At 49.7% G+C, this 13863-nt stretch overlaps 1 protein-coding gene across 2 annotated transcripts in view; it reads left to right on the forward strand.

The window, feature by feature from the left end:
* ADAMTS14 (ADAM metallopeptidase with thrombospondin type 1 motif 14) overlaps positions 1-13863 on the forward strand; it is a 95118-nt gene that overhangs the window by 56756 nt on the left and 24499 nt on the right. The window contains exons 5-9 of one of the 2 annotated variants that reach the window (XM_061405239.1): positions 6625-6708; positions 7349-7505; positions 9473-9578; positions 11498-11641; positions 12257-12389. In XM_061405239.1, coding sequence (XP_061261223.1) covers positions 6625-6708; positions 7349-7505; positions 9473-9578; positions 11498-11641; positions 12257-12389 — 624 coding nt within the window. The remainder of the gene's footprint in view (positions 1-6624; positions 6709-7348; positions 7506-9472; positions 9579-11497; positions 11642-12256; positions 12390-13863) is intronic. The other variant, XM_061405240.1, reaches the window with a different exon arrangement.

Raw genomic sequence — 13863 nt, forward strand, 5'->3', positions numbered from 1 at the left:
GGTTCCATGTAAGTTTAATTTGGATTATTTGTTCTAGTTCTGTGAAAAACATCATAGGCAGTTTAATAAGGATGGCATGGAATCTGTAGTTTGCATTGGGTAGTGTGGCCATTTTAACAATATTAATTATTCCAATCCAAGAGCATTTTGTTTCTTTCCATTTCTTTGAATCATCTTCAGTCTCCTTTGTTAATGATTTAGAGTTCTCGGCATATAATTATTTCACCTCCTTGGTCAGATTTATTCCTAAGTATTTTATTTTTGGGGGTGTGATTTTGAACGTTATTGGGGTTTTTTTTACATTCCCTTTCTGATATTTAATTACTAATGTAAAGAAATGCAGCCAGTTTCTGTATGTTAATCTTGTATCTTGCTACCTTACTGAATTCAGTTATCAGTTTTAATAGCTTTTGTGTGGAGTCTTTAGAGTGTATAGAATCATGTCATCTGCATATAATGACAGTTTTACCTTTTGCCTTCCAATTTGGATATCTTTTATTTATTTTTCTTGTCTTATAACTGTGGATAGGACTTCCAATACTATGTTGAGTGGAAGAGGTGAGAGTGGGCATCCTTATCTTGTTCCAAATTTTAGTAGCAAGGCTATCAGCTTTTCACTGTGGGTTCATCATAAATAGTTTTTTCTATGCAGAGAGAGATTCCCTCTGTACCCACTTTGGTAAGGATGTTTATCTTGAGTGGTTTGTCTAGTGCTTTTTCTGTATTTATTGAGATGATCATGTGGTTTTTGTCTATTGTTTAAGTGGTGTATCACATTGATTAATATGTATATATGGAACCATCCTTCTGAACTTGGGATGATGAATCCTGCTTGGTTGTAGTATATGATTTTTTATATGTTGCTGGATTCAGCCCATTAATATTTTGTTGAGAATTTTTGCATTTATATTCATCAATGACACCGGCCCATAATTTTATTTTTTGGTGGTGTCTTTTGTGGTTTTGGTATCATAGTGGTGGTTGCTTCATAGAATGTCTTTGGGAGTTTTCCCTCCTCCTCAACTTTTTGGGAAGAGTTTGAGAGGGATCAGTATAGACTCTTCTTTGAATGTTTGGTATAATTTGCCTTGAAGCCATCTGGTTCTGGGCTTTTGTTTGTAGAGAGTTTTAAAATTCTATTTCACCTCTAGTGACTGGTCTTTTTAAATTATATATTTCTTCTTGATTCAATTTTGGTGGGCTGTATGTTTCTAGATACTTGTCCATTTCTTCTGGGTTATTGAATTTGTTGACATATAATTGTTGATAGTATTCTCATATGTTTTTTTTTTTTTCTGCAATAGTGGTTGTTAGTTTCCTTTTTCATTTCTTTTTTGTTTATCTGAGTTCTCTCTTTTCTTCTTGACGAGCCTGGTCAGAGGTTTGTCAATCTTGTTTACCCTTTCAAAGAATTGCCTCTTGATTCCATTGTTTTCCTTTCTCTCTGTTTTATTTTCTCTCGGATCTTTATTACTCCTCCTTTCTTCTGACTTTAGGTTTTGTTTGTTCTTCTTTTTCTAATTCTTATAAGTGGTAGATTAGCTTGTTTATTTGAGATTTTTCTCATTTTTTTGAGGAAAGCTTATATCACTGTGAACTTCCATCTAGAACTGCTTTTGCTGCATCCCACAGATTTGGTATGGTTGTGTTTTCATTGTTTTTTGTCTCAAGATATTTTAAAATGTCCTCCTTGACTTCATCGTTGACCCATTGTTTTTTTAGTAGCATATTGTTTAGTCTCCATGTAATTGTTTTTTCCTCTCTTTTTTCCTGTGACTGATTTCTGGTTTCCTGCCATTGTGGTCAGAAGAGATGCCTGAGATAACTTCTATATCCTTAAATTTGTTGAGGCTTGTTTTGTGTCCTTTTATGCGGTCAGTCCTAGAGAATGTTCCTTATGCACTTGAAAAGAATGTGTATTCTGTGCTTTTTTTGGATGTAATACCCTGAAAATATCCATTAAGTATGTTTTATTGTATCGTTTAGGATATGTGCTGTCTTATTGACTTTTTGTCTAGAAGATCTGTCCATTGATGTGAATGGGGTGTTAAAGTCTCCTACCATTTTTGTATTCTTGTCTTTTTTTCCACTTATGTCTGTTACTATTTGTTTTACACGTTTAGGAGCTCGGATATTAAGTGCATATATGTTGACAAGTGTAAGATCCTCTCCTTGTATTGATCCTTTTATCATTATATACTGCCCTTCTTTATAGTCTGTGCTTTAGAGTCTATTTTGTCTGATATGAGTATTGTGACACCCACTTTCTTTTAATTTCTGTTTTCAAAAAATACCTTTTTGTACCCCCTCACTTTCAACCTCTGTGTGTCCTTTGCCCTGAAGTGGGTCTCTTGTAGGCAGCATATTGTAGTGCTTGTTTTTTCATCCAGTCTGTCAGCCTGTATTTTTTGACTGGAGCATTTAGTCCACTGACATTTGAATGAATAGATATGTATTTATTGCCATTTAAATCTTGTTTTTCTGTTGATTTTATATTTCTTGTCTATCCCTTTATTTGTTTTTCCTTTTGTGGACTGTTGATTTTCTTTCGTATTACACTTATGTTCTCTTCCTTTTAGTTTTTGTGACTCTATTGCATATTTTTGATTTGTGGTTACCCTTTTTTTTCGTGTATATTAACTCTATCCTGTGTTTACTTGCCTTAGACTGATAGTCTTACAGGCTTAAACACATTCTAAGAAATGAAAAAAATCAACATTTATAACTCTCCTCCCCCACATTTTATGATTTTGATGACCTTTTTTACATCTTCATGGTCATCCTTTTGCTGTTAATTGTGGTTATCATTGCTTCCACAGAAATTTTTTTCTTTTTTAAATTTGTGTACTGTCTTATTTAGGTAATTTGCTTTCCAATTTTGATTTTCTCTTTCCTGTATATTCTTTTTTTTAAAAAAAATATTTATTTACTTATTTATTTGGCTGCACTGGGACTTAGTTGCAGCATATGGGATCTAGTTCCCTGGCCAGGGATTGAACCCAGGTTCCCTGCTTTGGGAGCATGGAGTCTTAGCAACTGGACCACCAGGGAAGTCCCATCTTTCCTGTGTATTCTTACTTCTTTTCTATTTAGAGGAGACTTATTAATATTTCCTTTGGAGTAAGTTTAGTGTTACTATATTCTTTTAGTTTTTGCTTATCTGAGAAATTTTTTCTTTCTTTTTCTATTCTAAATGATAATATTGTTGGGTAGATTGCAGATTTTTTTTCCCTTCAGGACTTTGCATATATCTTGCCTCTCCCTTCTGGTCTGCAATATTTCTGTAGAAAAATCAAGTGATAGCTTTATGGGGATTCCCTTGTAATTAATTCTGTGCTTTTCTCTTGCTGCCTTTAGACTCCTCTCTTTAACTTTTTCCATTTTTATTATATCTTTGTATATGTATGTTTGGGTTTACCTTGTTTGGGACCCTCTGTGCTTCCTATACCTGGATATGTTTCTGTCTTTTGGTTTGCAAGTTTTTAGCCATAATTTCTTCACGTACATTTTTAATCCTTTTTTTTCTTTCTTCACCTTCTAGAATCCCAATTATGTATCAGTTGGCATGTCTTATTTTATCTCATAGTTGTTTTATATTGCTTTCATTTTTTTTAAATTTTGCTTTCTGTCTACTGTCCTTATTGGGTGATTTCCATCATTCTGTCTTCTAGCTCATTTATTTGTTATTCTGCATTGTTTATTCTGCTATTCATTGCCTTTAGTTCACTTTCATCTCAGCAAATGAGCTTTATTTTTCTTGGTTCCTCTTTATAGTTTCTAGTTCCTATTTACAGTACTCTGAATTTCTGTCATTCATGCTTTTGAACTGTGGTGTTGGAGAAGACTCTTGAGAGTCCCTTGGACTGCAAGGATATCCAACCAGTCCATCCTAAAGGAGATCAGTCCTGGGTGTTCATTGGAAGGACTGATGCTGAAGCTGAAACTCCAATACTTTGGCCACCTCATACAAAGAGTTGACTCATTGGAAAAGACCCTGATGCTGGGAGGGATTGGGGGCAGGAGGAGAAGGGGACAACAGAGGATGAGATGGCTGGATGGCATCACTGACTTGATGGCATGAGTTTGAGTGAACTCCGGGAGTTGGTGATGGACAGGGAGGCCTGGCGTGCTGTGATTCATGGGGTCGCAAAGAGTCAGACACGACTGAGCAACTGAACTGAACTGAACTGAATTTCTATCAGTAGCCTTTCTTAATTCATTCAGTATCTCCTTTTTGAAGTCAATGTCTGTTAGATTCAAGAGGTCTGTTTCATTGTTTGTTCTTTTAGGGGAATTATCTTGGTCTTAACTGGGAATGTTTCTTCTGCTTCTTCATTTTGCTTCTATTTCTCTTATTCTGTGAGTTTAGGAGAAACAATTATCTACTGTGGTCTTAGAGGGCCATTTATATGTGGGAACATCCCTGTGTAGCTTGTGTGGGTTTGATATTTTTGGTGCAAGGGTTGTTTTCAGTAGGGATGCCTGTCACCTCTTTCCTCAGTGTGTGCTGGCCATTATCTCCTTGATGGGGATGTGCAGATGTAGCATTTCGTGGCTGGTCATGGGGTTCTCTGTGGCAGTGCGGCTGACACATGCCCCTGGAGCACGCCATGGGAGCAGAGGAGTCTGCGACCACTTCTGGAGCCTGAGAGGTGAAAGCAGTGGCTTGAGACAGCTCCTAAAGCCTGGGGCAAGGTGTTGGGGAGGATTGTAGAGGCATGTGAATGCGCCTGAAGTCTAGGGGGAAGGGGAGCAGTAATGGCGGCTTACACACACCCCTGGAGCTCCTGTAGGTAATGTCCTGCCGCCTGCGAGCTCATGTAGGGAAAAAGGCTATAATGGTGAGTTTTGCCCCTCTTCCTGTGCACTGCCCATACAGTGGCACCTGGTCTCTAAGGAAGCCCAGGCCTCCTCTGCATAAACCCTCAGATGGGGTCACACCAAACTCTAGCCCCTTTGCTCATAGCCCACCCTGGTCCCCTCCCCAGGCCCGATCTCCAAAGCCCAAGCTTCTGCACCCAGCCCCTGTCCACACTGGTGGCCACGTGTCTCAGGCTGGGGAGTGTAGAGTGATGGTACTGACTGCATGTACAGGTTTCTTTCCATTCTAGCGGCTTCAAACCAGTTGCTGCGTTCTCCTCTGAGGCTCCAACGCTTCCCCTCTGTCCCAGCTGACTTCCCTTCTTGGGGGGGGTTGACTTTCCAGGTGCAGGAAACTCCCCTCTTTAATAGCTTCCTCCACGGGGCACAGGTCCAGTTCTACTTTTTCCTTCCTCAGTTTTTTTTTTTCTCTTTTGTCCTTCCCAGTTCCATGAGACTGTCTTGCTCTTTCAGAGGCTGGGAGTCTTCTGCCAACATTTGGCAGATATTCTGTGAGAATTGTTCCATATGTAGATGTATTTCTGATGTACATGGGAGGAGGTGAGCTTCATGTTACTATTCCATCTCTGATCACCTCTGACTTTTTGCTTTTCTTTTTTGGGGGGGAGGTAGTTGGAGGAGCCTGGTAGACTGCAGACCATGGGGTCGCTAAGAGTCTGACACAACTGGGCAACTTCACTTTCACTTCTCACTTGTATGCATTGGAGAAGGAAATGGCAACCCACTCCAGTGTTCTTGCCTGGAGAATCCCAGGGATGGGGGAGCCTGGTGGGCTGCCATCTGTGGGGTCGCACAGAGTCGGACACGACTGAAGTGACTTAGCAGCAGCAGTTGCTTTTCAAAGTTTTTAGAGTGAAATATTTTCTATCCAGGAATAAAAGTTATTTAAAACAAAAAATCTGGAGTGGTCTAGTGGGACCACTCAGGAGATGGACAACCTTAGGAGCAGGTGAGCTGCCTGTCCTTGGAGATGGACAAGCAGAGGTGGTGTCCATCTGTCATGGGCATGGTTCCAGGACTTCCTGAATAGGTGAGTGGATGGGGGCTGTGTTCTTTGATGAACTGTGCCAGGACCGCCCCACAGGTCCCTGAGCCTGTGGGATAAGGGAGGAATCCAGTGCACTGCTCCTCTCTTCACACTTGACAATACCTGCGAATCAGTGATTCCCCTGAGAATCACTGGGGCGCTCGTTTCAACTCTGACTCTGATTCAGGAGGTGGGCCCAAGACTGCATTTTTAATGAGCTCCAAGTGATGCTAAAGCTTCTGGTCCAAGGCCCTGGAGCACTTTCCCCCTGGATTTGCTCTAGAGGAGTGCCCAGGTATTACAGAGCAAACAGATGATGCCAGGGGTCACGGGAAAGGTAAACAGGGCTGTGAGGATGAGTGACCTGAGCTGAGTGGCGTTTCTGAAAGGCCTCTACAGAGATATAAAAAGATGAGAGTCTGAGTTGCTGGGTTTGAGAACAGGTCACTTCCCACTTTGGCTTTATGGAGAGAGCTCAGTGTTGGAATACAGCCAGCCAGGATTGGAATCCCAGCTCTGCAGCTCATTAGCTGTGTGTCCTTGGGCAGCTTCTCTTGCCTCCCTCTGCTTCAGTTTCTTCATCTGAGGTTGGAAATGCCTGCTGGATAAGGCCATGATCAGGATGAAGTAGGATAACATGTCAGGTACCTGGTATTCAGTGGGCCTTTAATGAACACTGGCTTTTCCCAACACCATACACTCGTCTCTTCTTGCAGGTGGATGAGATTTACCACGATGAGTCCCTGGGGGTCCACATAAACATCGCCCTTGTCCGCTTGATCATGGTTGGCTACCGACAGGTAAACCTCTTTGTCAGCAGGCAGGATTGGGAGGGAGATGGAGTGTGAGGCAAGAGCATCAGACAAGCTAGGGTGTTGGGAAGGGGGAGCAGTGTATAGGAAACATTTTATTTCCAGAATCAGAGCCCAGAGACCATGAGGTCTCAGTGGCAGAGGCATCTGGTGTTGATAAGTGGGACTTACAATTTCCCTCCAGTCAGATAAATGGACAGTCCTTGGTCCCTATACCTGGAGGTCCCACTCCTTGAATCGATGGGGAAAGTGGGGCTTAGAGAGATGACAGTGACCAAGATAAGTCCTGTGAGGGTTGGGCCCCAGGCTCTGTTGCTTGTTCTCCCCCATGTGGGAGTGAAAACAAGAGTTTTCCTGTAGAGGCTACTGTGAAAATTAAGTGACAATGAGTGTAGAGAGGAAAGGCTCAGAACAGCACCTGACTGTTGAGGGGTTAGAGATCATCAGTTCTCAGCAGATAGGGGTCCTGACACGGGGCTTGGCACAGGAACGTTCCTGAAGCAGGGTGGGCAGCCAAAATCAGTGACCCTGCACTGCTGCTATCACTTGGGCCTCGGTGTCCCCTGCTGATGGGAACCTGTTGTGGTCTGTGGGATCTGACCAACCACCCTGCTCTCTGGGCCCACAGTCACTGAGCCTGATCGAGCGTGGGAACCCCTCTCGCAGCCTGGAGCAGGTGTGTCGCTGGGCCCACTCTCAGCAGCGCCAGGACCCTGGCCACGCAGAGCACCATGATCACGTCGTCTTCCTCACTCGGCAGGACTTCGGACCCTCAGGTATGCAAGGTACTGTATTTGCCATGGCCAGGTGTGTGCAGCTGCAGGGCAGGGGCTGAGGCTCTCTGGGGCCACCCTAGGAGGATTGGAGAAATGTTTTTCAACAAAAAGATCCTTGGGACTTTGGAGCAGAACCTGGCTGGACAGGTGGGCAAGCTTTGCAGTGGTTTCTTAGGGACCAGGGAGAGTGAAGGGTCCTGCTCTGGTCCCTGCTGCTTTGGTTGAAGCTGCAGTTGGCTGGGCATCAGGCTCTGGCCCTGTGCTCACTGTCCTGGGACCTGGCTGCTCCAGGGTCTCAGTGACCTTCAAGGTGCTCCTGCCCACACTGAATCATTCCGTCTTCAGGAGCTGGCCATGGGGAACCTGCGACAGGGCCAGTGTGGACTTCTGGAAGGAAGGCCCTGCCCTCTCTGCTGATCCATGACTCCGCAGCCCAGTGAGCTGAGCTCACTCATCCCCAGAACTCTCCTGACTGTGGAGTGGAGGAAATAGTAGTATATTTGCCGTCCTCTGTTCCCAGGCTGCTAACAGGCCTGAGGGATGCATGCAGTGTCCGTGATAGAGGCTGGTTGAGTGCCCTGTGCAAACTCAGGAAGCTTGGATCACCTCCCCCTGCCCCTAGCTTTTCGTAAGGGGAAACCAAGGCCCAGAGTGGCAGCAAGGTTTGCCCAGGCCCCACTGCAGAGAGGAGACAGAGCGGAAACTCAGACTGGATCTCCAGGCACCAAGTTGAAGGCTTCCTAGTGTTTTCTGGCCTGGTGCTAGAAGAGGGTCAGCCTGTACCCAAAAGATCTGCTTGTCTGAATCCCTGAAATCCCCAAGGCGAGCTTGTACACACACAGATTGACACACACATGTACAGACAAATGTGTACTCCTGCCCAGACACATGTGCACACAGACACCCACACATGTATGTGCTCGCATGTGCTGTTGAGCACATCCGGACCTCTAGGACAGGCAGGACCCCAGAAACTTCTATACCCTCAGGACCATCTCAGGAAAGGGTTTTGGCAGTTCTGAAGACAGAGAATAGCTGTCTGGTCCTGGCTGGCCGAAAGCCCTGGGTAGGGAGCATTCTCTGCCATCGCCCCCTCTTCAGAGGTCTTCCCCAGCCCAGGCTGCCTTCCCAGCCAATTACAGGCCCTGGGGAGGCAGGGACACAGCCCCCTGGATCATAGGCCTCTCACACAAAGCCACTCAGCCAGTGCTGGCCTCACCATGGCTACTGTGTGCTGGCCCCCTGCACTGCCCGTGTCTCCTGAAGCCTACCCAGTTGTGTCTTCACTCTGCCCATGTCTTCCCCTCCACGTGTCCACCCCCACCTCCCCAGAGTCTCTCACCTCTCCCCCAGCCTCAGCTCTAGGCCCCTCGTAAGTCATGCCCTGGTCCCCTCAACCCCTTCCATTAGACCCATTCCCTGGATGCCTCCCAGTCATCCCCACACATCCCTCTGCGCTCCTGGAACTCCAGCCCTCCAGGCCCACCCCTAAGTAACCTCCTGACCCTGGTCTGCCTGCGAAACTGTCTGCTCCTCACAGGTGTGGATGTGCTGTAGGATGGGGGTGCAGGCTGGCACCTGATTCCTTTATTCTCCCCATAGTGTCTAACACTGCCAGGGGTCACACTGCACAGATGTGTGGAGCTTGTCAACTGACCAACTGGCTGGCTGGAAGGCTGCAGCTTGGAAGCTGGGTGTGTGCAGGCTCGGGCACGCTGCCTTGTTTAGAGGAGGGGCTGAAGGCGCAGGGAGCCGCAGGCCAGGAGGGAAGGATGTGCGGGCAGCTTGGCCCAGGTGCCACACTCCAGCTGCATACATACAGGGCGGGACGTTGCAAGAATCCTTCTTCCTCCCGGGACCCTCTGGCACTGACCCGATCCAGACGTGCCTGTGGTAGCTGGCTTAGCACAGACCTCGTTGTGTCCTGCCTCATCTGCCTGTGACCTCTTTCTGCCCTCTCTCCCCGTCCCCGGCAGGGTACGCGCCTGTCACCGGCATGTGCCACCCCCTGAGGAGCTGTGCCCTCAACCACGAAGACGGCTTCTCCTCAGCCTTTGTGGTGGCCCACGAGACTGGCCACGTGTAAGTAGCCCCGAGGGGGTGGGCTGTGCCTTGAGCCCCAAGGAAGTCTGTGGGTATGGGAGGTTTTGTCCCAGTTCTGAGTCCCATCCCAGGCTCCTGGGAGATGCCAGAGGAGCTGCCCCAAGGGGGAGGGAGCCCCGGGGCCCAGAGAGCAATTCTGGGTCTGCCTTGGGCCCAGCCCCCAAATCCCAGGGCTGTGGGAGACCAGACGTGGCCCTGCCTTTGGCAGCTCAGTGACAGTGTCCCCTCAGAGGCAGCACTGTGCTCTCTGGGTGGCCTCTGTCCAGTCACCCCTCGAGGCCCTCCCTGCTGCTCGCATGTGGAGTGCTGGCCAGAGTCTGTCTTAAACAGGTGCATGTAGGTCCAGGACTCGGGCCAGGCTGGTGGCTGGCTTACGTGATCCTCGGACCTGGGTTTGGTTTAGAGTGTATTCATTCATTCAGTCAACCAGTATTTCTTGAACACCTGTTGTGTGCCAGGCTCTGTTCTAGAAATAGGGCTTCCGTGGAGAATGGGACACAAAAGCATGCAAGACACTATGTACTGGGAGAAAACAAATAATCCACCATCCAGTGATCAGCGGTGACACACACCTGTCACAGCCGCGCCTCCTGGCCTTGTCTGTCCCCAGGGCAGAGCTGAGGGACACGCTCCCAGCTTGCCTGTCCCCAGCCAAGGCGTAGAGTGAGGGCCATTTTTTGCAGCTGGAAGGACATGGGAAGGAGTGGGCCAGCTGCGAGGGCGAGCCTGCCACCCACGGTCAGCCATGCCCCTCTCCGCATCTGCCTGCCCCCACGGTTTCACCCCAGCCCTGCCCTTTGCTGAGCGGGTGGCACCTCCTCTCTGGGGCCTTCATTTCCTCAGCTGCAACACAGAGGCTGACACTGGGGAAGTCTCCGAGGGCCCTTCCTGCCCTGGCGGCCAATACTTCCACATATTCTAGAGCCCGGAGTTTGTCTTCTGTATGTGGGGGGCACTCTTCACTCACAGAGCCGCTGCCTACAGAGAGACAAGGTCAAGCTTAGAGGCCCACGTGTCTGTCTAGTGGTCAAGGCCAGATGCAGACGTCTGGGAATGTGTAAGAATTTAGAACCTTTGGGCTTCGGTGTTACATACTAACTACAAAGGGCTTCCCAGATGGTGCTAGTGGTAAAGAACACACCTGCCAATGCAGGAGACATAAGCAATGTGGGTTTGATCCCTGGGTTGGGAAGATCCCCTGGTGGAAGGCACAGCAACCCACTCTAGTATTCTTGCCTGGAGCATCCTATGGGCAGAAGAGCCTGGTGGGCTTCAGTCCATGGGGTCGTGAAGAATCAGACATGACTGATGTAGCTTAGCATGCACACTAACTATAAAGAGCAAACTTTTACATTTAAACTACCATTATGGCAGGTGGGTACCACACACATAGCTCTGTAAGGCCAGGTCTAGAAGAAGCTAAGGAGGCTGGTACACAGGGAGGGCGCTGTAAGCCAAGTCATACTGAACAGAATGAAACTGGTCCTTGCGCACGAGGCCTCAGGTTTGGAGGGAAGACAGTGGATGGTGTGCAAGTTGTTAACCGTGGTGCAGGTGGCCCCTGCTGTGGGCAGACAGCCCCTGGGCGGGGGGGCCAGGAAGGGTGTCCTGGGGCCAGAGTGGGGCTTGAGCTGGTTTCAGACACCGTGAGGACGTTAGGGAGGGTTTGAGGAGGGGACTGGAGGGCAGAATGAGCTCAGCCTGATTGAGGGGCAACGTGGGGCCTCAGCTTCCATCCAGTGGGGTGGCTCTCCCCACTGCACAGTGGGGAAACTAAGGCCAAAAGGCACAGTCTGAAGCCTGGTTAGGGCTGAGTCTCCAGCCCACCTGCTCGTCTTCCCAGGGGTGGGCTCCCCAGGTGTGACTCAGGACTGCCCTCTCTGCTCCCCCACCTCCAGGCTCGGCATGGAGCACGACGGTCAGGCGAACGGCTGTGCGGATGAGACCAGCCTGGGCAGTGTCATGGCACCCCTGGTGCAGGCCGCCTTCCACCGCTTCCACTGGTCTCGCTGCAGCAAGCTGGAGCTCAGCCGCTACCTCCCGTAGGTCACCTCCACCCTCCGCCTCCCCCATTATCTCCCCTCAGAACACCATCCCACCCCAGACACATGCTCCAGTCCGGCTTTGCTGGTCAGTTCCTGGGCCTCCAGGAACGTGGAGGCCCAGGATGAGTATTGGATTCTGAAGCTCAAGGCCACGGACGGGTGCAGAGTGGATTTGGGTGGGGTAGGTGCCGGCAGAGATACTGTCACTAACCTCTGCAGCGATCGGCCAGGACCCAGCATACGTCCTGCATGGTGGGCTGATTTATCTTCCTCTCTCAGGGCAGTGAGCCCTCAAACTGTCTGGGAGCCAGCCCTTATTCTGGGCCATGGTGTGAACTCTGTAATGTGGGTGAAATGGGCCCTATAAGGAAGCCACGAGCTGCGTGCCTAAGGCTGGCCCTGGTAGCCTTGCCTTGGAGCCCAGACATGGTCATGAGTGGAAGCAGGGGCACCTGTGGGGTGGTCCATTTTCCCTGGAGAGCACAGCAACCAGCACAAAGCAGCAGGCGGGTCCCTGCAGGCCTTCCTAGCTTGGTTCCCGCCCCCTCCTCTGGGAAGGGAGAGATGGGGCCTTCCTGCGCCACCCAGCTCACTCCCTGCCTCTGCCGGCAGTTCCTATGACTGTCTCCTTGACGACCCCTTTGCGCCTGCCTGGCCCCAGCCCCCGGAGCTGCCTGGCATTGACTACTCAATGGATGAGCAGTGTCGCTTCGACTTTGGCACCGGGTACCACACCTGCTCGGCGGTGAGTTCCCATGGCCTCTGCCAGCTGGGATGCCAGGCCAGCCTCCTGGATCCCAGGCTGGTCATTCATGGAGCCACCATAGGGGACTACAGGATGACCAGGGTCTAGGCCCTACCACCTTCTGCTATGTCCCCACTGCACCCAGTCCCATGGAGGGGTGGGGAGTCAGTGTGTGTGGGGGCTGGAAAACGCCTGGAAGGATGGGGACAGAGTAGAACACAGAGGGTGGGCACTGACGGGTCCTGGCAGGCCAGGCTGGTCACTGGGGGTTTATCTGCCAGGTGGCCTGTGTGTTAGATCAGGTACTAGCTCTGGGCTGGTAGAGAAACAGTTGCCACCCTCTGCTGTCTGGATGTTTGGGAGGATGTTTGGTGCAGACTTCCCACCCTGGTGAAGTTCTCCTGTGTCCCACGTAATAATCTCTCCAGGGGGTCAGTTGCATGCTCCCTCCATCCTCTGCCCTGTGCCTGAGATGATAGATACAAGAGAGCAGAACCCTGTCCTCCCCTGCAGGACAAGGCAGGGAGAGCCTGGAGCCTGGAATCAGCTGAGCCCCCCAGGGGAGAATCAAACAGCCACTGAGCAGGGCCCAGGCAGAGGCTCAGAGAAGGGGACATCCCAGGACAAGGGGGATGTCCCAAGGGGTGAGGCCTTGGTGCCTAGAGTACGTCATACCTCCCACATCCAGGAACGTAGCCCCCTCCTCATCTCTGCAGGACCTGAAGGCCCTGTGTGTGGCAATCTTGTGCCCGGCCCAGGCAACACTGGAACACCTGGTCTCCGCTTTGAGGATGGAGCAGCAGCTGGGAAATGGGATTTCAATGCCCAGAGGCTGTGTGTGTGTAGGACATAAGTTTGGCTGGCAGGGGATTATAGAGAAAAGGAGATTGAGGCTTCCCTAGACAATGTGAAATATAAGGTTACCAGCCTTATATGAGGAAATGGCAACCCCCTCCAGTACTCCTGCCTGGGAAATCCCGTGGACAAAGGAGTCTGGCAGGCTATATAGTCCATGGGATTGCAAGAATTGGACATGACTTAGAGACTAAACTACCGCCCCAACCTTATATAAGAGGGAGATGGGAGTCCTAACGTTTTCTGGGTGCTGCAGGGTCTGGGCTAGACTGGCAGCTCCCTCCAAGCCCCCGACAGGCACAGAGCTTAGGGGGCATCAGCAGACCCAGCCTCATCACAGCCTCAAACCCTGGTCCCTGCTCAGCGACAGAGTGGCCTCTGCAAGACAAGAATGGAGGCCTTGGAGGGGAGAGCAGAGGCGTGTGGGCTGTGGCTGGCACCTTCTTCTCGGTGGGGTTGCTGGAGGCCACTGGCACTTGGGGTGGAGTTGAGCTGGTGGACGTGTGGGGCTCTGGTTGGATGGGCCCCTCCTGCCTCCCTGGCAGTGTTTGGCCCAGCGCCCACCCACACCCTGCCCCCTCTCTGTCACTGTCGGCTCCCCTGGACAACTTGCCAGAGC

This window comes from Bos javanicus, chromosome 28 (assembly GCF_032452875.1).
Source record: "Bos javanicus breed banteng chromosome 28, ARS-OSU_banteng_1.0, whole genome shotgun sequence".
Taxonomy (NCBI): Eukaryota; Metazoa; Chordata; class Mammalia; order Artiodactyla; family Bovidae; genus Bos; species Bos javanicus.